Source organism: Pantherophis guttatus, chromosome 3, assembly GCF_059756535.1.
Source record: "Pantherophis guttatus breed Tessera chromosome 3, ASM5975653v1, whole genome shotgun sequence".
NCBI classification, from domain to species: domain Eukaryota; kingdom Metazoa; phylum Chordata; class Lepidosauria; order Squamata; family Colubridae; genus Pantherophis; species Pantherophis guttatus.
In genome coordinates, this window is record NC_142065.1 from 58,168,604 (window position 1) to 58,191,252 (window position 22,649).

Genomic DNA, 22,649 nt, shown 5'->3' on the forward strand with positions numbered 1-22,649 from the left:
ACAGTGGTGGTGATGGGCGGCGGCAGCAAGGGAGGCAGAGGCCAAAGGGTGGGGGCCGTCACGTGGAAGGGGCTTTGGCAATATTCGGTCTATAAGAAGCACAGACATTTCCATCCACTTTTTTTGGGGGGGGGAAGTGTGTCTTATAGTTCGAAAATATGATAATTGGACAGTGCCTCCCTGGCAGGACCAGAAAATGTAGTTATGCACAAGGACGAGAACATGAACCAATTACGCTTATTTGAAAGGAAAGAGAGAAATTTTCAACAGGAATGGAGAAGAAAGAGAAGAATTCTGCATAGAAGAAATGTTGTATATGTTCATCAAATGTATCTGTATATGGAAACTGCAGTAAGTATGGATAACCATACATTGGCCTCTATACACCCAGCATAATTATCCATATTTTTAGCAGTGGGGGCACCAGCAGACATAAACAGAACTGTTTGTTCCCTTCTACATCAGAATTCAAACAAATACTGACGGTATGTGATCTGAATGGGTCCCTGATCTTGTCTAGGCCAAGATGGAAGATGTTATCTACACAATTCTGCTGATGTACTGATTATTCTAGTGGAACCTTCCATAAATTGGTGTCCTGGATAATAGCTTCTGGAATTTACCAAATAATAATTGTTGGATAGAAAAAGAGAGTTGAAGTCCCACTACATCTAAACAGCACCAGGTTAGGAAGGCTGCCCCATTCATCACTAGTACCCTTATCCACTCCTGTCCTATTTCTGCTATGGGGCAACAGCTAAATCTATTGAAAAGCAACGAGGGGTGGTACAGCAACAACAACCCTTTTTGAATGATTTTTTTTTAAAGTATAATTTTTTTCCGTACATCTCTTTCCCAGTAGAAGTAGTCCTGCACACGAAGCTTGGAAACAAATAGCTATTGGATTTCTGAGTCTGTAATAGTGTAATGGTATGTGGGAATGACCTTGGCAGACTGGGCCAAGAAATACTGCCTAGGAAACAATCAGATCAGATAAGAGGCAGCACAGTCTGCAGCTGGCTAGTGCGTGGGACAAGAATATCAGAACACCCTCTCTAATTTCTTGGGGTGTAAAGGGGAGGGGGAAATTGTACTTTCAGACTTGCAAGATTCTGAAATCTTGCCACACACACACACACACATTTGTATATATAAAAACATATACAGGTGGTCCTTAACTTATGACAACTGAGCCCAAAATTTCTGTTGCTGAGTGAGTTTTGCCCCATTTTACGACTTTTCTTGCCACAGTCATTAAGTGCATCACTGCAGTTGTTCATTTACTAACATGGTTGTTAAGTGAATCTGGATTCGCCATTGACTTTGCTTGCCAGAAGGTCACAAAAGGGGATCGCATGACCCCGGGACATGGCAACCGTCATAAATATGACTCACTTGCCAAGCACCTGAATTTTGATCAAGTGACCATGGAGATGTTGTAACAGTTGTAAGTGTGAAAAATGGTCTAATTCACTTTTTCTCAGTGCTGTTGTAACTTGAACAGTCACTAAATGAATTGCTATGAGTCAAGGACTACCTGTATATATTTTAACATTTTGGCACTGTAATATCAAAATATGTTCCTATTTAATAGCTGCCCAGCTGAAAGATGTTAGAGTTCATTTCTTTCTCATGCAAAGCTGGGAGCTTCATGTACGTTAACCTTCCACAATGTGGTGTCTGCCAGATGAATTGTGACTGCAGTTTTCAGAATGCTTAATCAGTGTGGCGTATCTGAAAGACTCCAGGTCAGGGAAGGTTGATGCAGATTCTCCCGGCCAGATTGTCTTGTCTGCTAGCCAACTTCTGCAAAAAAGTCAGTTCTTCTCCCTTCTGTTAGTTTGTTCAAAACAAACATAATCTCTCTTCAGAGCCTCCTAAAAAAGTGATTTTCTCTCCCTAATGAATTCTTTAGTGTTTTCCCTGCTTAAGGTTATTATGTAACTATATCATTTAACTTTGAGAATCAAAAGGAAAAGTGACAATAATATTAATAAACATTGATTATTAATAAATGTTTAATAAAACAGATCGGTGTTTTCTCAGATCTTCAACAAGAATAATGAAGAACATCTTGAATTATTTTTTAATAGTAATTGATAAATACTAAACTCAAAGATGGGAAAATGAGGAAAACTCAGGCAGAGTAAATCTTGTCATGGTTTTGGCAGAATCACCCTCCAATCACTCATGAAATCTCAGATCCCAAGAAGTTTCCTCCTTGCTTGATTCCCACATTCCAAACAGCCCAGCTCCAGCTCCTAAAGAGAGCTTCTTTTATCTGCTGTTTCTTGCTTCACTGAGCCAAGTCCAGCCCTTTTGTTTTTCCATAGATTGCTGCCTTTTGTTCTCCGAATTTTCACTCCCTTTGCGTTAAAAGGAGAGGGGGGGGGAAGACAGAGAGAGCCCCTCAACTGAACTGAAGCGGAAGCTGGAGCAAAAGCTCCCCCATTTCAGACATTCAGAAGAAAAACTTTTGGGTATGTGTGTATGTGTGCGTGTATAAAATATTTAAAGAGTAAGAAGTAGGATATAAGAAAGGTAAACTTGGAAACCAAAAGACAGGTGCAAAAACAAGGGAGCAAAGGTCCTATCCATTGTAGTGACCGAAAAGAACTAAACAGCCTGGTCAATTGTCCTTGTTGTACCAGAAGTGTAATACTTATGAAAATCTATTTTTTGTTAAACAAAAAAGGAAAGTTAAGGATATTGTAATCAGGTGGTTCCTCAAAATCCGAAGCATGGTAACCAGTTTGAAAGAAATCCTGTTACATTCCTAGGGGTGAAGAATAAATCTCGTCTTGTTGACCCAAAAGAGCCAGTAATCATGTCATCTACATCCAGTGCAATGAAATCAGGTCCTGTTCTGCTTACCTTGGATTTGTGCTGCTACTGAGTTCAAGGGGAAAGCCTTGTACCTCCCCATAAGCCTTCTGGCAGTTGGATGCTGTAATCCCTCCCTCTTTCTGTTTTTGTTTTAGAAATCTGTTTTCTCCTCCTTTACTCACTCTCACTGTCCTCTTCCACTCAGCAGCAGACTGAATAAAGCTACTATTCCATTTGTTGGGCAACTTGGAGCTTTCAAAGTGTCATTAGCATGAGAATATGTGGTGTTGCCATTTGCTGACAAAGCATAAGTCTCTAGGGCCCCTTACAGACAAACACACTTGTAAACAGAAAGAATGCCGGTAATTGTCCCTGGCCCTCCCTCCCTCCCTCCCCCTCCCCTCCCCTCCCCTCCCCTCTAGAGGGCTGGTCTCCACAACTTCACTTTCCCCCTCCTTCATCTCCCATTTTGTACACCTTAATAGAAACATAATTACAAGGCAGCAGAAGTAATAAAACAAAGCAACTGAGCCCAGAAAATTTGGGGAGGGGACTGATGACAGCAAGTGGTAAACCCAGCCCCCTTTGATTTGGAATGGGAACAGAGAGCAGACCTTGGGACCTTAGTCATGCTCTCAAAATATTTGACATAATATTTCTATGGTGTCATCCACTGATTGCTATCCTCCTGCATTGAAAGCAGGTGAAAAAGGCAAGTTATATTTCCCTTTCATGTTTTGTTTCATACAAAAAGAAGTTAACTAGAAGAGAGCTCTTCCCCTATCCAAAGTAATATTACAAAACATTTCTGCCCATGCCCTTGGTGTCGCATCATTCTTCAAGAGAGAGGATACTAAAAAGCTTTACTCCTGATATATCTGCCCTGAGATCACTCAGAATGACCACTGCTTCCTTATATAAGCAGTGATCTTGAATACATTCTGTCATGTGGGTATCTAAATATCTTGAAGGCACCAGATGCAAAGGGGGCCTTATCTAAAGTTGTCAAGCAAGCCAAGGAAGAAAACGATTATCAGACAAGAATCTTATGATTATCTGTGTAGGAAATCAGTAAAGGACAAAATGTTTTCAAAGGAAAATTTTAAAAAGATCCCCTTTCCAATATTATCAGCTAGACTCTGCTCTACAGTCTGCCCAAACTAATCCAGCCTTTCCCCCAGTGGTGGGTTCCCCCGGTTTGGAACAGTTCGCAAGAACCGGTAGTAAAACCGGCAGGAGGCCCCACCTACTGCCCCAGATGTCGTCATTGGCGATCTGCGCATGCAGATCTTGCTTCGCTCGCGCATGCGCGCAATCCCATTCCGAACCAGTAGTAAAGGTAAGTAAAATCCACCCCTGCTTTCCCCTAAGGTGTCCAGAATAATTGAGTTTGAATGTTGTGCCTGAACAGCACACTTAATTTAAGAGCAAATCTTTGCAATGCTCTCTTTATGTGTCTGTGAAAGCTCCCAATATCCTAGCCTCCAAATTTTAGCCTATGGCCATTCTTTATCGTAAATATTCAATGAACCCTTCCCTTTTTAAATTAGTGATCTTAGATCAGGTATGCTGTCCATCCTTATTGGGCATTACTTAGCAAATAGAATCCTGTAATACAGTAAACTAAGAACAGAAAATTCTATATTTAAATTTGTACTATTCATGAACCACCAGGGAAATCTCCATTTCCTAATTAATTTTCAGTAATATATCCTTTAATATTACAGTACAGACAGTAACAGCTCACTGTTTAGAGGAGGAAGATAACAAGAAAGGGAGGAGACTAAGGGAAGTGGGTATAACAGAAAAATGGTATGCAGATAGCCAGCACCCTCACTAATCTTCACAATGACAATGTGGAAGTAGATTGCATGGCAATTTCCTCTATGAAACTCTGATCATATAAGTTGGTTATCATCATTATTGTGATTATGTTAGGTAAATGCTTTAAGTGTTTAAGGAAAATGTTTCATAATACCGTGTTATGAATAATATCAGCAACAACCCTCTCCTTCTTTTTCCTTTACAGAAACTAGGTTTTCCCAAACTTCTTAGCCTTGTCAATTAAGATTGAAGAGTTGGCTTCATATTTTAGCATGTGGTATAAATCCTATCAGTTTGGTTTCATTCTATTCAATAGACTGAGGAAATGCAGAAAGGATCAATTAAGTAACCAAATTAAGTTTGTTGCAGAACCCAGCTCGTTTATTAGCTGAGGGATTCTTTGAAAGAAAATACTTTTAGTGAATATTAAATAGAAACATTTAATGTGATAAATGGGAAATGAGAATTGGAGGAGGAGAAGTATTATTGTTTTGCACAGCTCAATTATTATTTTATGAAAAAAACAAAGCAACAATGGCCAATCACATCACATCATATCTTTTCATCGGAGTAATGAAAGGTAAGAGCAGGGAAAAAAGCTCTAGTCATAATATTCAGTACTTAATGAACTGTACCTTTCTCATAATTAGGGTCCCATCATATGGCTGCAGGAGGGAGGGACAGAATGACATAGCAAAAAAACAACAACAAACAAACAGATACTTACGGTAGATAAGCAGACCCTCCTTGTAATTTGGCACCATCCCAGAAACAATCCAGTGGAGTCACAACAACACAGGGGAAGAGCTTCTCAATCATCTGGCAATAAAAGGAATAATAATCATGACACATTAATATAAATTCACAGAGCCAGTTCTCAGATGTGTATGGGGATTCATTCCTCTATTTTAATCTGTTAACATTTTCTTCATTTTACTGCATACCTGACTACTTATTCTGCAATCCTTTTCCTACTATTACTAAAATCTAAAAACCTATATTGATTTTTTTGGAATAGAAATATTCTCTGGGGAACCAAGGAATACCATCTTAAATACAAAGTCTTCAATCCTAACAACACCTTATTCTGTAAGATATTGAAAGCCAAGTCCTAGCATTGGCTAATCAATGGGAAGTCTTCACTCTAAGGATAGCATCCTGGCTAATGTGACAGTAATTTGGTGACCTTGTACAAAGGGTCAAACACTGCAGTTTCTTACAATCCAAGCCTAAGGAATATAAAATTAGCAAAGATCAGGCACAGCTGAAAACAAAGAAGGACAAAATAAATTTTCCTAGTCCACAGAATGGAATGGAGATAAAAAAATCACAGGTAGCTGATATCTCAAATAGAGATAAATGAATGTTATTAGAATAAGAAATCCAGCGTATTAAAAAAACCCAGATCTCTGAATCCAAAAGGATGACTTGAAAAGCTGTTCTTTTGTGATGGCATTTTAAAAAGATTCCATCTATCCCCATAGTAACCTCAAGATCACCTCTAGCATCTACTCCATTCTCCAGTAAAACCAGCAATCCTCCAGGAAATTACACTATTCGACAAAGAGATCTTCCCACATGTTTTATCTCCTTTCTATAGCTACTACACAATGTTGGGACAAACGGGTTGTTGTTTTTTTGCTTGGCAGTTGCATACATATTTGCTTTAGATCAATGTTTCTCAATCTGGGCAACTTGAAGATGGGTAGACTTCAATTCCCAGCATTCCTCCAGCTCGCTGGGGAATGCTGGGAGTTGAAGTCCACCCATCTTCAAGTTGCCCAGATTGAGAAACACTGCTTTAGATTCTTAGGAAGACAGGTCTGTGAAACTAAAAATAGCTGGCCTTTGGAGGTGGGTAAAAGTGTTTATGGATGTGTTTTGCTTTCAGAGTCCTAGTGAATCATTTCCATTTCATTTCCAAAAATCACAGGTAGCTTTATTTTTTTAAAAAGAGCATCAATAAAAATAGACATTTTGATGTTGGAATACTCTAGAGGCCTCCGATTGGAGCCTGAGGGACCAAATGCACACATGGATCTTGTTGTAGAGGCATATATTCCCTCGTATACTCACCCGTGCAATCATTCCATTCTCAATTATTGGGACACCTGATTTGTAGCATATTTTGTTGAGATCCCATGATCTAAGAGTAAGAGCAGAGATAGCAAACGTCAGGAAATCAGGAGTTCTGGGAGAGACTTGTCCTAACTAATACAAGATTTATATGAAGATATTGAAATGAGACTTCAATATATTTCAAGACAGTAAATTTCTGAGCATCAGATCTTGGACAGAAGACCATAATTTGTATGCTCTATTTATGATTTTGTGGTAGGGTGTAGTTAGCAAGTAACTGCAACAGAATACTGAATTAACTAGATCTTGGTTTCATCCAATGATAGGTAATTCTGCAGACCAAGATTGCTTGTGGCTCCATTACCACAGACAATGCAGTTCAAAGAGCCATAGAAAAGCCCAACTACTTTCCCAGTTGCCATTAGCAGATAGAAATTTATTTATTTATTTATTTATTATTTGTTTGTCAAGTATGTATTAGATAAGTATAAGCATAAATTGAATACATAAAATGAATACAAATAAAGGGAACATTAGGACAGGAGCGGTAGGCCATCCGCCAATTGATTTGCTACTGAATAAGAGATGATAACAGATATTCTGACCGTCTTGTTGGTAAGTTAATCAGCAAGTAAGCTAACTGGCAGGCAATGAAACAGTTGATTCTATATCTAGTAGAATGCTGGAAAAAGGAGGAAAATCACACAGCTTCTTTTTTCCTTGCAGTGAACCTACTCAAAATTAGCAGGAGGAAACCAACCATCTCCAGCAGAATTGCTGAGAGGAAAGGGATGGTGCTACCCAAACAAACAGTAAAACTGCTGATTTCCTGCAATGGAAAACCAGAGATCTGCAAGTACAGTTACGGAGGAGAGGCGCTTCTAATCTAATGAATGAATGAAAACACTCCCAACCGAACAGATCTTATTATTAGTGTAATACAGTTGCTCCATTTCAGACTTACTTTCCAAATAGTAAGACTTGCACTTTACTAGCAGCCAAAGCAGCTTCAAGATGCATTTCCAAGGCATCTGGAGTTAGGATGTTTTTTCCTTCCTGTTTGGGAGTTTGTATTAGCATCTGGGATGTGTAGAGAGATTCTTCACCAAGCTTTTCTCTTGTGTATCGGAGCTCTTGGCTGACACGACTGCCCTCTGGAGAGGGAGAGAGAGAGAAAAAAGAATGGAATCAATATATCTTTCTCTTATCTCTGCCACTGTTAAATCAGCTTTCACATTATCATCAATCAAGATATTAACATTGGGGATATGTTCATATCAAATGCAATTCAGTTAAAGTTTTACATACTACTACTTAATTTTAAAAGTAATCCTCAACATGTAACTATTTGGTTTGTGACCTTCTGAAGCTAAAATAGCCCTGAAAAAGTGACTTATGACTGGTCTTTGCACTTATGACCATAGCAGCTTCCCCATGGTCATATGATCAAAATTTGGGTGCTTGGCAACCAGCATGTATTTACGAAGGTTGCAGCATCCCAGGGTCATGTGATCATCATTGTGACCTTCCCAGCCGGCTTATAACAAGCAATGTCAATGGGGGATTCATTTAAAGACATTATTTACTTAAGAACCTCAGTGATTCACTTAACAACCATGGCAAAAAAGGGTTGTACAATTGGGCACAACTCACTGTCTTGTCTAACAGTGGAAATTCTGGTCCCTATTGTGGTAATAAATCAAAGACTACCTGTATTTTTTACAGATTCAAGATGAATAGTTCAGTAATGCATTTTTGTCATACTCAGACTTAAAATACAGATTCAACATTCTAATATATGTCATAGTAAAAGACTTGCGCCATCCACAGAGAGCATCTGCACCAAGTACCACACTGCTGTATTCACACAATTCTTATTGGATATCCTAGCTGATTACTAGGATCACTAATCTCAGCCTGCTGAATTGTCCAATAGATTCCACACTGGACAATGAAATCTAAATCCTTCTAGGGCAGTTTTACAACTTTCATAAAAAATATCTTGGTTGTTTTCCCCTCTTTACATAAGCAAAGTTTATCAACTAACTAACTGAAATACTTCAGGTCAGTTTAAATCAATTTCATAATCTCTCTTAAAACAAATCCTGCAGATAAGCAAAATGTTTTCCCCTAAATTTTTCCCACATTGCACTTTTACTAGTCTTTGAGCTCAAGCAAGCCATCTCTCATCTCTCCAACCCAAAGGCTGATCATTGCAACTTACAGCCATGGTTGCCCCATTTGGGAAAGACTTGGGTTGTGGCTTTTAATTAGAATTTATATGAAGAAAATCTGATCTGATAGTCAAGCTGCTTTGGTGTAATGTCAACAACACAGATTTATGTACTTTCAAAAACAGACAAGCATGTAGCATGTACTGAAAATGAGGAGAAAACAGTTATTTTTCTTCTTTTTTTTACAAAATGTAAGGATATGTTCATTAATCCAGGAATTGCTGTAGCTCAGTTGGAGCTACTGATTGACTGAAAATCTTTACACTTGCCTGTTGGCCAGCTGGAAAGATTCATGGTGTTCCTTGCCTGATTGTAACATTCTGAAATCAGCAGGAATAACACTAATTGCACGAATGACTTCAAAATGCTTTGAGAACTTGGAGAGTTGAAGCAGTAACATTAAAAAGTGCTAACAATGGAGCTAGACAGAAATAAATGTTAGTTCTGATGAATCCTGAAAGATATCAGAGATGTGCTCAATTCCCATTCTTCTTTGAAAGCAATGGATGGGGAAGAAAAATAAACACACCAGTTTCACGGCAAGAGGCTGCAAGAGTGGAAACAGTTGGATCAGGCAGATCCAAAACTGGTTCTGATTCACTCCTGCCCTGAAATGGGACCTTCTGTTGGCTACCACCACTCCAACTTTTCATTTGCCAAAGAACAGCAGATACTTACATTATGATGGAGTTGCCTCAGTGATGCTTTATCTGTGAAGACTCAGTAAATCACAGTTCTAATGTTTTCCAGCTATCCAAATTAAGGGATTGGGATTGCTTTTAACTGTGTAACTAATTAAAACTGCGTAAAATACACAAATTAAGATATGTATAACACTAAATGGCACCTAGCCTTTTACATTTCTAAATTTGACAAATGTAGTTTCAATAGTTATCAACTCCTTCCCTTCCTCTCCAATTATTTTTCCACTAAAATTCACCTGCCAAATTGACTTCTTGCATTGTGGAGGATCTTCCTTCTAAAGAAAACTTTGGACAAAAGCATAATGCGAAGTAGTAATTTCTGTGGGTTGGGCCTAGGAATGGGTAAGAAGGACTTGCCCCTTGTAGAACTTCCACAATAGATTTCAGCTTTAGTGGTTGTGATGTTTTCCGTTTGTGTTTTAAATAAAAGCATAAAAGTGTGATAAGACAAGTAGACAGTAAAGAGGATGAACTTGATGGAGAGTTCCATCAAGTTCCATTACCAAAAAGAAAAACATTGCTTGAGTCTAAATTATGGGGAAGATTACAAAAACACCTCAGATAGACCCTCCTCCAATTACACAAAATCTAAAAGAAGAAAGAGGGGAAGTACAATCAGACTTGCACACTTATATTACTATAGGCAATATAAATAAAGAGTTCCGTGGACTCTATTTCTTAATCTGGCTTACCTTGTAGAGTAGCAAGAAATCGTACATATGCAGAACACAATGTGGCCATTAATTTTGTGATATAGAAAACTGACTATTGTACATTGTACTAGTGTTTCAGGATTCACAGAAATGATATAAGAAATGAGAATTTTTATACTGTAAAGTGAAATACTTCTTTGTACCAAGAGTACAATGTACCTTGGAACTGTTGAAAACTTTAATGGTGACCTACAAGATGACTCTTCTTCTTGTCCATCAACTTCACAAATAAGTAGCCTCTTTGACATTCTTATGTCAAGGTACCTAAAAGTTAGTACAGGCAGCCCATTTCGGATCCCTGCCTAGGTACCCAAAACTGTGCCATTCCAATATTTTATTTCTTTAAAAATAGACAGCTTTCAATGATACATCTTTGCTCTCTCGGAAATAACTGTGTGAGAGCAGAAGTTAAACAACTCTAAACTGTAATCTTAAAACACTTCCCCTCCCAAACTGTCTGAAATTGTGCTGCCAAGCCCGCTTTGCTCCCAGATTTGAAGAGTTGTGGGGGTTGAGATTTTTTTTAAAGATGAAAGTGGAAGTGACTTGCCTCCAGAAACTTCCTGCTTTCTTTCCCATTCTTCACACTCCTAACAATCCATCCCACACATTCCTGAAGGGTGATAGCATTCCCTATAGTTTTCCAGCTAATTAGGACAATGAGTTATAGCCCAAGACTTGAGAAGTTGCAACCCTCCATTGCTCTCTCTGTAGTCAATCCTCTGTTCAGCTCCCTGGGCCTTAATATTCTTTTAAATATCTTCTTGAGATTTGTAGCTGGTGGTTTCAGCTATGTGTCTTTGGACAATTCATTCCCCTTTGACTCTGCCTCCACTCATATCGATCACTTACTGAGGAACAGAGCAATACCATTTCTGTTGCCTACCATTAGCAACATTGTTGGCCCTCTTCTAGTTATTTCCATAACAGTGTTGATTTCTCCAATGAAGTAACACATGTACAATCAGGTACTTCATCTCAAGACAAACATGATGACTCAGTATAGAACTGACACTGCTCTCCTTACGCCACCACTAGGGTCAAGATTTGCTGCATTGCATCTTAATGAAGGGGTGGGAGAGGATGTCTGCTAAAATGTCTTGCCAATTTATTGTAGAAACTCATGAATATCACAGATGAGTCTAGAACTTATTTTGGAAGCACAGTGAATTCAGGCTGAGAAATGCCCAAGTCACTAGTCTTATTGTCATCCTGCACAAACTGAGAGTGCACCTGGTACAGGCATGTATCCTCCGTGGCTGCATGATGCTTGGTGTAAAAGATGAAAATGGACAGGTAAAGCAGTCTTTCAGGACTATTCAACTGACTGTTCCATCTTCTCATTAAAATGCAGCTCCCTCATATTCTTCCCAGGATCCCCATTTTGAAGATATTATTTTAAGCTACTTCTTATAGTTATAAAACTATACTTCTTCACTTTGCTATATAATCAGTTACTTTAGGGTACAAGCAACTTTATATTCCTTTTAAATCCACTTTATTATTTTAAAGGGACTGATCTCCAATTCAAAGTACCCTCAGAAAAATGATACAATTCCTATGTTTCTAGAGAATGGTCCTATTGTTAAAGCAATCCCAAACCATTTAAATCTATAAAACAAGTATGTTTTTGACCAACTTGTCCCATATTGTAAGGACATAACTTCTATTTTATTTTATGTAGACAAACAGAGCTCAAGGCACAGAATTTCCAAGACTGAATTCTACTCTGAATCATATTCTCCCACTTTCATGTCTAATGCTCTGTTTTCTAGACTGTTAGAAAACACATACATAGTAGACACAATTCAATTGTTAAAATGCTACAAAAGCTGTTAACAGAATGTCACTGATAAAGCAATTTTCTAATTAAAGTTAGATTATTCAAAAAGATCAATAACAGAGAAATATTATGCATCCTCACCAACTGCAATTTTTAGGGTTCATTACCGAGTATGAAAACTATATTGTGAAAAAAATCAAAATAGAAATTATGTTGCAAGTGTCCCTTGTGCTAGAGCTATGGTCACAGCAAAAGTCTTAAATCTTGCACTAGAAAGTCCTTACTAATAATCAAGTTGCTACCTAAATACAGTATCTATATCATTTACAGCAAAAAATTTTGACCACTCAAGTTTTCATTATCAGGGCATTTAACTTTGGCATAACTTTTTAAAAACATTTTTAGACTTAACAACTGAAAATGAGGACAGTAACAAAACCATAATTGGATAATTACTTTGGGCTAAAGTTGATACAATGTTAGAGGATTCTTTAATAGGGATTATGTATCTTCTAATAAGAATAGCCTATGTTTTTATGGTAATCTCATTGCTAAAGAGCTACTATTTTGTGACTTTTCAGTATAAACTATAATTCTAATACTGTAGTTTGCATTAGCTGAATTCTCTCAAAAACCCTCCTAGAATGCCAGTAAGGGAGGAGGCCATGCCAAGGAACATAGGGAGGGGACAGACACATTACATCCTTCGGAGCTGGAGGGGAAGCATCAGGCTCAGAATCCAAACCATTCCAGGCTGTTTGGGAGGCAAAACACCAGGAGTCATCCTGTGCTATGCTGATCTTGACTAGGCCACCCAAGAGGAAAACCACACATGCAAAACCAGAGTTTGAGGAAGGGTGGAGAATATGTTCAGTCCAAATTTTAAAGCCACAGGCAAAGATGGATCCCAAAATTTAAAAAGTCCATCCTGATGGGCTTTAAGTATAGAGTCTCATTAACAACTGCCTGGATATGGTTTTATGTTGTACAATGGCCAGGGCAAAAATAAGCATGGAGAGAGATTGGCATGCACACAAATCCCTCCCTTTGGCACAAAAACCTGGCTTAACTTTGCCCTTCTCATTATCTGCACTGTACAAAAACTCCTGAACTGAACTAGCCTTGTTTGTGCTCTGTCTTAGGTGAGTAATGGTGGTTTAAGAGATACTAGGGGCATTTATTCCTTTATTACACCCTTTGTAGTAGAAAATGTAGAGTATCTGCAAATGTTGTGAAGAGGGAAAAGAGGGGAGCTCTTCTTATAATTAAGTTTAATTTGGAACAGGAGAATCTGAAGCTTCAAAGTGGATTGAGGAAGCCTCAAATTCCAACACCTTAATTAACCAGGGAGCAGCATGAAAAGACAAGGCAAACAGAAAAGCTGCCAAGTATGCTTATATGGGACACTCTCCTCTCTGACAGAAAGGGAGTTAAACTAGGAATTGTCAGTCATTATACAACCCCCACTTCCACATCTGCTCCTGTTCACCTCCCCCTATACTGAGAGAACTGCTTTGTTTGATGCAAAATTGGGAGAGGAGGTTCTAGGATCCAATGAGGTAGCAACAGTGAGCATGTTAATGAGAAGCCCTATGCAAATTCTTTTTTATTCCAATTAACAAAGGAAGCCCTCTCCTTTTTCATGCAAAAGATTCTCTTCCCTCATGATCAAACCTCAATTGTATTTCTGCTGAGTATTAGATTGGATTATCTCTCATTCCTCTTCCACACATTTCACACATACACACAGGAGAGACACCATAACCCATTCCCACAGCCTCTCAAAAATTTAGTTTCCTCATACAAGAGAAGCAGGGACACAAATATTATGCCTGTAAACTACAGACATCCTGGATCCCAACTGTGCAGTACATCCCACAGGATTTGTATCTAGATAATGTACTTTTACAGATTTAGTGCAAGAATCTGTTTTGAAATCTTGCTTGCTATCTGTAAGGTTACAGAGTACAGTATTGTTAGATCATGCACTATTTTTTATTCTTGCAAAAGCATAACACGCTACACTCTGTTGTGATTCATTATATGGGACTATTATGTGGTCATTCACAGAAGAATCCTAAAAGATTCTGGGACAACCCAACCAACTATCTTACCTAGCTGAGAAATGGACAGTTGTATAACTGAATTGCAGGTGAGATCAATTACCTGTTGTTGACAAAAGCAGTGTTTCAGTTAACACTATCTTTCTCCTATCTTTCCTCTTATAGCAAAGCCATTTCTCGGGCAGTGAAACTTCACAATTATCCCTATAATTATAGGTTCTTGAATAAATTGCTGGACACCTCCTCTTTCCTGGGTGGGCCACCCAAATGAGTCCCCCTAATAAGCCCTCCTGTTTTGTTTCCAAACCACTTATGAGAGTCCAAGTTAAAGAAGATAGGTTAGGGTTTTTGTAGTTATTGGTCTGCCTGGCAAGGGAAACTGAAGAGAAGAACAGGGAATACTGTAGCCTTACAAACATTCTTTGCTATTGAATATTAAAACAAGGAGTCTTGGAGCCCAGCATCAGATGAAGGTAATTAGGAGGAGAGTATCTCTGTTACTCTTTTTACAAGCAGGCAGAGACATTCAGGTAGACATTTGGCAATTAAACTGATTGCTTAGCTGAAGTTTGTTTTCATTAGGGCTGGTGTTATTTCCTTTTGATTAAATTGTTTTATTTTTCAGTTGTAATTCTGTTTATTTGTATTTTAATAGTGCTAAGCCTCCTTGAGCACATTTTTGGCATATAGGCAAAATATGTATGTCATATCTGAACAATGAAAATAATCAATTGGCAACTCTTCTCCAAGAACACATGTGAAATATTTGTGTGTAAGTATAATTATCATATCTAGGTTCCAAAAATCCAGATGACAACTGCATAGCAGCTAAGATACAAGAAAATTTGCTGGCATATAATAGCTGCTTGGATTTTTATAGCCCAAATATGGAAGACCTAGTGTCATTTACAGTAATTTAGAACCACAGCATAGGCCCAAGATTTAAATCCTTTTCCGTAACATAATCCTCATCTAGAGGACAGTGGTACCTTGGTACTCAATTGCTTTGAAACTCATTGAATTTGGTACTCAATGCATTTTGATGTGAAAATTTTTGTCCTGGTAATCATAGTTTGCTTGGTACTCAATGTATAAGCTAGAACTTGTGGATGTTGGCTGCCTTGTGACTCATTACATTATTCCTTATGGGAAAATTTGTTTGTTACTCATCATTTTTGGTACTTATCGCACCTCCTGGAACCAATTAATGATGAGTATCAAGCTACCATTGTACTTCTCATTTCTAGATCGCCCAGATTCCTTTCCCTGCCACCTACAAATGTTCATTAAAAAGAAATAATGTCCAATAACACAGTATATTGTTCCACACAACCTAGTTTTTGGTTAAATTATCAGTGCTCTCTTAGCTCCTGCTGAACTTTTCCTGTGCACCAGCAGGCAGGAAGGACATGCACCATAACAAAACACAGGACAGTGAGTTCCTGGGAAAAATTAACTCTTGCAAGTCACTTTGGGTTCTGATCTTTAGATGGTATGAAAGAACTAATGTTCTACTCAGAGACACAGAACACGTTTTATTTTCCATGTGTGGATTGTTGGGGAGCCCAGAAGTAGTGAGGGGAAATCTCATGCTACAAATATGTACCAACCCAGAAAAAATATGTTTAGAATGTCCCAAAGACTAACATTTTAATCTAGAAAGAAAAGCTATTACTAAAAATGAAGATGGGACTGTTAACATGTGATAAGCACTAATATGTGCCTATGGTTCCCAGGCAACAGATTTGGAAGATAGGAAATGTATCTTAATCTTTTCAAATATTGTAATTTTAGCATTGGAAAAATTGTTGCATTTCCCGAGAAAGGGGGAAAAAATCAGCACCACATCTTCCAGTTTAAAAGTGCAAGGAAACTCAGTGGGAAGCTGGCAGGAAGTCAGAAGTCACTCCCACTCCCACTGCTTTTTTGCCCACCCAAGATTATTTATTTCTCTGTTTAGGTAAGGAAATATCTCTGAAACAATAGCCCAATGGGTACAGGCTATCTAATATACCACTAAAACTCTTGTAGTCATGCTGTTTAACTGGGCAAAATAGTGCATCATAAAGCAACAATTTTTGAACTAAGGGCTAACTTACAAAATCTGTCCAAAATGCACTATTTATAAAATACAAATAAGGTTTGTTCATTTAAATAACGTGTGACATTTTCTGTGTTTAAATAATTTTAACTGCATAATATGCCATGAATATACAATTTATATAGAACAGTTGAAAAATCTTATATTACTACCATTGTAGATTTCCCCCATCTTTAATGTGTCTTCTTTAAGTCTCTAAATTTGGTTCCTAAAATATTGTACAAGTTGATACAGAGTCATTCCTAAATCTGTAGAAAGCACTACCTGTTGGAATAAGAAATTGAGCAAATAGAAGCTTCAATATGTGACCCAAATTGCTTTTTTGTTATGCAGAAGCACTAAACTGTCCTCAGTGAGACTGCATATTTCAGATAACCTAAAAGCATTATTAATTCCCAAGTGTAAAATCTATGATATTCTCAGCCCAGAAGAAGACAGTCTTATAATGGCAGTCCGATAAATTGCATCGTTAGAAGCAAGAATAATTTGTTATATGTATAACTTCCAACATCTATAAAAAATAGGCTGACTTGATTCATATTATATAAAATCAGGGTATATTCTACAAGATGAAAACAGAAATATTTGCTGAGGAGTAGCAGCAAACAGTCTAACATTCCTAGGGAAGCCAGCATTCTCACTTGTACAAAGCATCCAAGGATATTCTCTGAGAGAGTAGAGAATGCAGACAAAATCCTTATTTTGCTCATCCAATTGCTTTGGGGCTTAATAGGAGAGTGCTTTCACAAAATCTTACAGAAAAAAGTAATTGGTACAATTAAATTTCAATTTTCCATTATTTTTACAATCACTTAGTTTGATTGCAAAACAAAGATGAAATATGGATAAATACAAGCAATAGTAACCAGGAATACACATCCACAACGTACAGTACAATCCAATCCCCTTAACTGTATCTGATCCAATTTTCCAGCTACTTCATTTCAGAGCTACATGGTTGATTCCCAGACCTGAGTCATAAAACAGTGGTAACAGTAGTTACTCGAGATATGAGCTGCTTGCATTACTGTAAATGAAGTGGAATGTCATAATTTTATATTGAAAAGCCTGGCATTGCCCCACAACACCTGAACATACTGTGTCTTAAGCAATCATCTCATGTTTATGATAATAAGTTATCATTATTGTGATGATCGTATATTCCTGCTGCTTCAGGAGCAGAATTCACTATTTATACAAGATTACTGCAAGTTCTATATAAAGGCAGTCTCTATAATCATTCTATTCCTATTTAGAATAGAATAACAGAGTTAGAAGGGACCTTGGAGGTCTTCTAGTCCAACCCCCTGCTTAGACAGGAAACCCTATACCATTTCAGACAAATGGTTATCCCACCTCTTCTTAAAAACTTCCAGTGTTGGAGCATTTACAACTTCTGGAGGCAAGTTGTTCCACTGATTGTCAGGAATTTTCTCCTTAGTTCTAGGTTGCTTCTCTCCTTGATTAGTTTCCACCCATTACTTCTTGTCCTGCCCTCAGGTGCTTTGGAGACTAGTTTGACTCCCACTTCTTTGTGGCAGCCCCTGAGATATTGGAACACTGCTATCATGTCACCCCTAGTCCTTCTTTTCATCAAAGTAGACATACCCAGTTCCAGCAACTGTTCTTTAGAGGTTTTAGCCTCACCTGAGCTGCTTTTCCTCCTGCACATATTTGTATCCTGGAAATATGCTACTTATTCATGACATTTGTAATTTGCCTTTCAAAATTTTATGAACTTTTAAACACTAAATGTGGTATATCATATACGGCATACTGTATTCTGCAATTTTCCAGTTCAGAAATAATACTGATTTAGAGTAAAATAGTATTATATTAATATATAGCAATGTGGAAAATATGTTTCTTATCTGGATCTTAGGGGTGTTCAGAGCTGTTTTGAGTCAATTGAATACATTCACATTTCTCCTTCTATAATTCCACATTTTCAAAAGAATAAGACCAAAACCAGGCCTTAGTCTAAAAGTTGAAGATAATTCTTACTGCTTTGTGCTCAAGTTCCAGCTGGGATCTTTCAGTTCACAGCATTTGCCAGAAGAAAGGCTTCAGTGATCAGATCCCAGCAGCTGAGTGAACTCATTTGAGTTGGGAGGAACAATTTTCAAAGCTAGCATGTCTGGAATAGATAGAAAGAAACAATCTGAACTGTTCTTGAAGTGAGTAGTGCTTGAACCAACACAAGTTGGAGGAAGTTTAGCTGAGAAAAAAAAGATCTAGTTCACATGTTGTACTAAGCCCTGGGTTATTAAAACCATGTTTTTTCTTAATAAACCACAAGTGGTTGGATTAACGCATCTTAAGCCAAAACTAAACAAATTACATTTCAGTTTAGTAAAATGTGTGAACTGAATTACATTCAAAATAGACAGATTTAACCAACAAAGTGAGTTAAGAATACGATAAAAAATGAACATATTTAGAAAATGTTCAGTTTAAATTGTCATTCCATAACGCATGGGCTATTTTTCCAGATTTGGATAAGACATTCCTGCAGTAATAAAAAACAAAAGCTCTTCCTTCCCAGTGTCTTAATGCTCTCAACTATAGTGTCGTCTCAAACTATCTCTATGAACTGGGGAAGTGAATGTACCTTGTTATCATGATTCAATTCCTACACAGTGGACTATTTTCTGGAGATGGGATTTGATATGCTTTGTAATATTTTAACATCTATTGAGGATTTGGAGATATGCCATAGAGCAGGGGTGTCAAACTCCCGGTGGGCTGGATGTATCATGCACAGGCCACACCCAGGCCTGGTTTAGCAAAGGGAGGGGAAAGTCACGATATGTCACATGACGCCACCGTGACAACGGGAGTTTGACATCCCTGCCATAGAGTTGAAACTGAATTCTGATAAAATTCTTAGGTTGAGATGTTACTGAGTTTGTGAGCTAGACAATTTGCCAGCTTTAGATTAAACAGTTTCACAATTTGATATCTTTGTCCATAAAGTCTCAGACAGCCTCAGTGACTAAACAATATCCTTCTCTGGCTTTGAGTGGAACAGCAGGACATCTGTCCCTTGACAGAAAATCCTTAGCCATGATGACTGATACTCAATATACTAGTTTGTTGTAATGTGCTCAACCAGGAACAATCTCAATATCAGTTTAGAAGATTTAGCTAGTGCAATGCACAGCAAGTAGAATGCTTAATAGAACATCAATGAACACATTGATCCAATGCCAGAAATTCCATATAGATTAGCTGTTCACTATCCATTATAGGGTTTTCTTACTGAATTACAAAAGTCTAAATGGGTTAGAACAAGGATATTTTTTTTTAAAAAAACTCCTTATATTTATAGTGGTACCTTGGTACTCATCATTAATTGGTTCTGGGAGCTGTGATGACAATTAAAAATAATGAGTACTAAACAATTTTTCCTCATAAGGAATAATGTAGTGAGTCACAAGGCAGTCAACATAAAAAAATTCTAGCTTGTGTTTTGAATACCAAACAAACAATGAGTACCAGGACAACATTTTCATGTCAAAATCCATTGAGTACCAAATTCAATGAGTTTCAAAGTAGTTGAGTACCAAGGTACCACTGTAAGAGATATTCAAAATAAGAAGATTGCATTTACTAAGACCTAGTAAGCATTTTGACAACTATTAAGACTATGTAATTTAGAATTGCTTCATGGAATGTGGTGATCATTATCCCATGGCTGTGAATATGGTACACATCAGGGGTGGGTTCTAAAATTTTTTACTACTGGTTCTGTGGGTGTGGCTTATTTTGTGGGTGTGGCTTGGTGGGGGGTAATGTGACTGGGTGGGCGTGGCCAACTGTGTTTTTTTTTTTACTTTTAAAAGCATTTTTTCTACAACCTTAAGAGTTTGCAGAAAAAATGCTTTTAGAAGCCTCTGACGATCAGGCAACTCAGCTGGGATCGCCAGAGGCTTTTAAAGACATTTTTTTTCCTACCACCTCTTCGGCTGAAGAGGTTGCAGAAAAAAAATGCTTTTAAAAGCCTCTGACAATCCCAGCTGAGCCACACGATCATCAGGCTTTTTTTTTTTACTTTTAAAAGCATTTTTTCAACCGAAGAGGTTGTAGAAAAAATGCTTTTAAAAGAAAAAAAAAAGCCTCTGATGAGGTGGACAGGGTAAGCGAGCGGCGACCGGGCCAGGGACTGGTTCAGGGGCGTGGCCAGCCAATGTTATTACCGGTTCTACGAACTACTACAAATTTTTACTACCGGTTCTTGCGAACCGATGCGAACTGGGAGCAACCCACCACTGGTACACATCATTTTTATCCATGATTAATGCAACTGTTTACTCAACTGACTCTTTATTCTAGTTTAACATGGCACAGTACACTGAACTACTAACTGACTACAAAAACAACGTTTAATTGTTTGCCTAGTATCACCTAGTTAACATTGACTGATCTAAAAATTTATGGATGGTTAGATTTGCTTAGTACTTATGGGGGGAACCACTGGGAATTCCAACATTGCTTGGCAAATCACTTCCAAAAAACTACTAAGAAAATTATATATAAATCTATGCATGCACAAATATTTTTGCTTAGACACACTCCATGAATAGATGTACCAGAGAAGTGGGAGAAACCAGCTACATTTTTTAGCATTTGATCTACTTTTCAGTGAAAAGTCAGGATTTTCTCAAGGCAACTACAACTTTTTTGAAAAGTTATAGAGCTATATAGAGCTCCTAATATTGGCATCATTCAATTTTCAGAGCTTAAAACAAAAGGTGTACTAAAGAGAAAACCATTTCTACTTTAAATTCTTAATTCTGCTAAAGCAACCCTGCCCAATTATGTTCAGCATCAGAATGGGAAAGACTTGATCACAAAATATTTGGAGTTACGAAGTGCCAGTTGCCTAAACTGCCTACATTCTGTTAGATTGCCTATATTTGTACGTACATTATTTGTATGTATCCTGACGAAATGCCTCCTTTTGTCCACAATCTCCAACCTTGGCACAAATCTTAAAGTTGCCAAGGTTGGAGACCCCTGATCTAGAGCACTGATCTCTACTGCCACTTGTCCAAATTTCCCTATTTAAAGGAGAATATATCCAGATGAACCTTTCAGAAGATATTAATTTAGTGGAAAAGAAATCAAAAACTGTCCTTGGATACCATACCTGTCAGCATTCTAGGTATCGTAGCCATCAAACATAACACAAACCATAAACAGCCACAAAATTAAAGCACTTGTAAAGCACATCTAATTCCATTTGTTAAGTGGTAAGTGGTATTAACTCAAGCGTACCATATCTTCATAAAGCCCAGAGATCCTTATAATTTTATTGAAACAGATTTGTTCTGGCTAAATCTCTACAAATTGTCACTTGATTGATTAAAATGATCATTTCTATCATAGTGCTAGCCATGCAAGATCCGACCTCTCAAAGCCAAAATCTACCAGATCCTAGACTTTCTGCAAGATATTACACCATGCATATATATGAATGCATCTTGTGGATTTGGGGATGGCATTAGAGGAAAATTAGAGCATCTCCAAGAACATTGCCTACAAAATGTACATTGTAAGGGTACATGGAAATATAAAAATTCTGATACTTGATACTTTGCCTTTATCTATTCCCAAGTAGTGTAATGATTTGATGAACTCGGAGAGAGAAATCAAATGGTACCCTGTGTTGTTTTGGTGGCATTATACTTTTTTATTATATAACATTTTGAGTTGGCTTTTAAAAATCATTTTAGGTTCTTTGTTTATTATTGATATTTGATCCTAAAGAACGTAAAAAGAACAGAGTCTCCTTGGTAGTAATCTTCCTCTTTTTTATGTCAATTGTCTCTTCTAAGCTAAGATAGGCACAGCACAGTTATTTTCATTTTGCTCCCATTGTTTTAAAACATTGTTTCTGTTCTGTTTGGGCAAGAAAGCAAGAATATAGAAATACAGGTAATCCTTGACTTACAACCACAATTGAACCCAAAATTTATGTTACTAAGTGAGAAATTTGGTAAGGTAGTTTTGCTCCATTTTACAACTTTTCTTGCCAGATTTGTTAAGTGAATCACCACAATTGTTAAATTACTAACACCATTGTTAAGTGAATCTGACTTTCCCATTGACTTTGCTTGTCAGAAGGACACAAAAGGTGATTCCATGACTCCAGGACACGGCAACCATCATAAATATGAACCAGTTGTCAAGCATCCAAGTGTAACTCACATGACCACGGGGATGCTGCAATGGTCATAATGCGAAAAATGGTCATAAGTGTCACTTTTTTCAGTGCCGTTGTAACTTCAAGCGGTCATTAAATGAACGGTTGTAAGTC

At 37.6% G+C, this 22,649-nt stretch overlaps 1 protein-coding gene across 2 annotated transcripts in view; it reads right to left on the minus strand.

Moving 5' to 3' along the window:
* Nucleotides 1–22,649, minus strand: part of PTCH2 (patched 2) — a 59,668-nt gene that overhangs the window by 21,970 nt on the left and 15,049 nt on the right. For both annotated transcript variants that reach the window (XM_034414962.3, XM_087889677.1), the window contains 3 exons: nt 7,694–7,883; nt 6,727–6,796; nt 5,378–5,469 (listed from right to left, as the gene is read on the minus strand). In XM_034414962.3, coding sequence (XP_034270853.2) covers nt 5,378–5,469; nt 6,727–6,796; nt 7,694–7,883 — 352 coding nt within the window. The remainder of the gene's footprint in view (nt 1–5,377; nt 5,470–6,726; nt 6,797–7,693; nt 7,884–22,649) is intronic.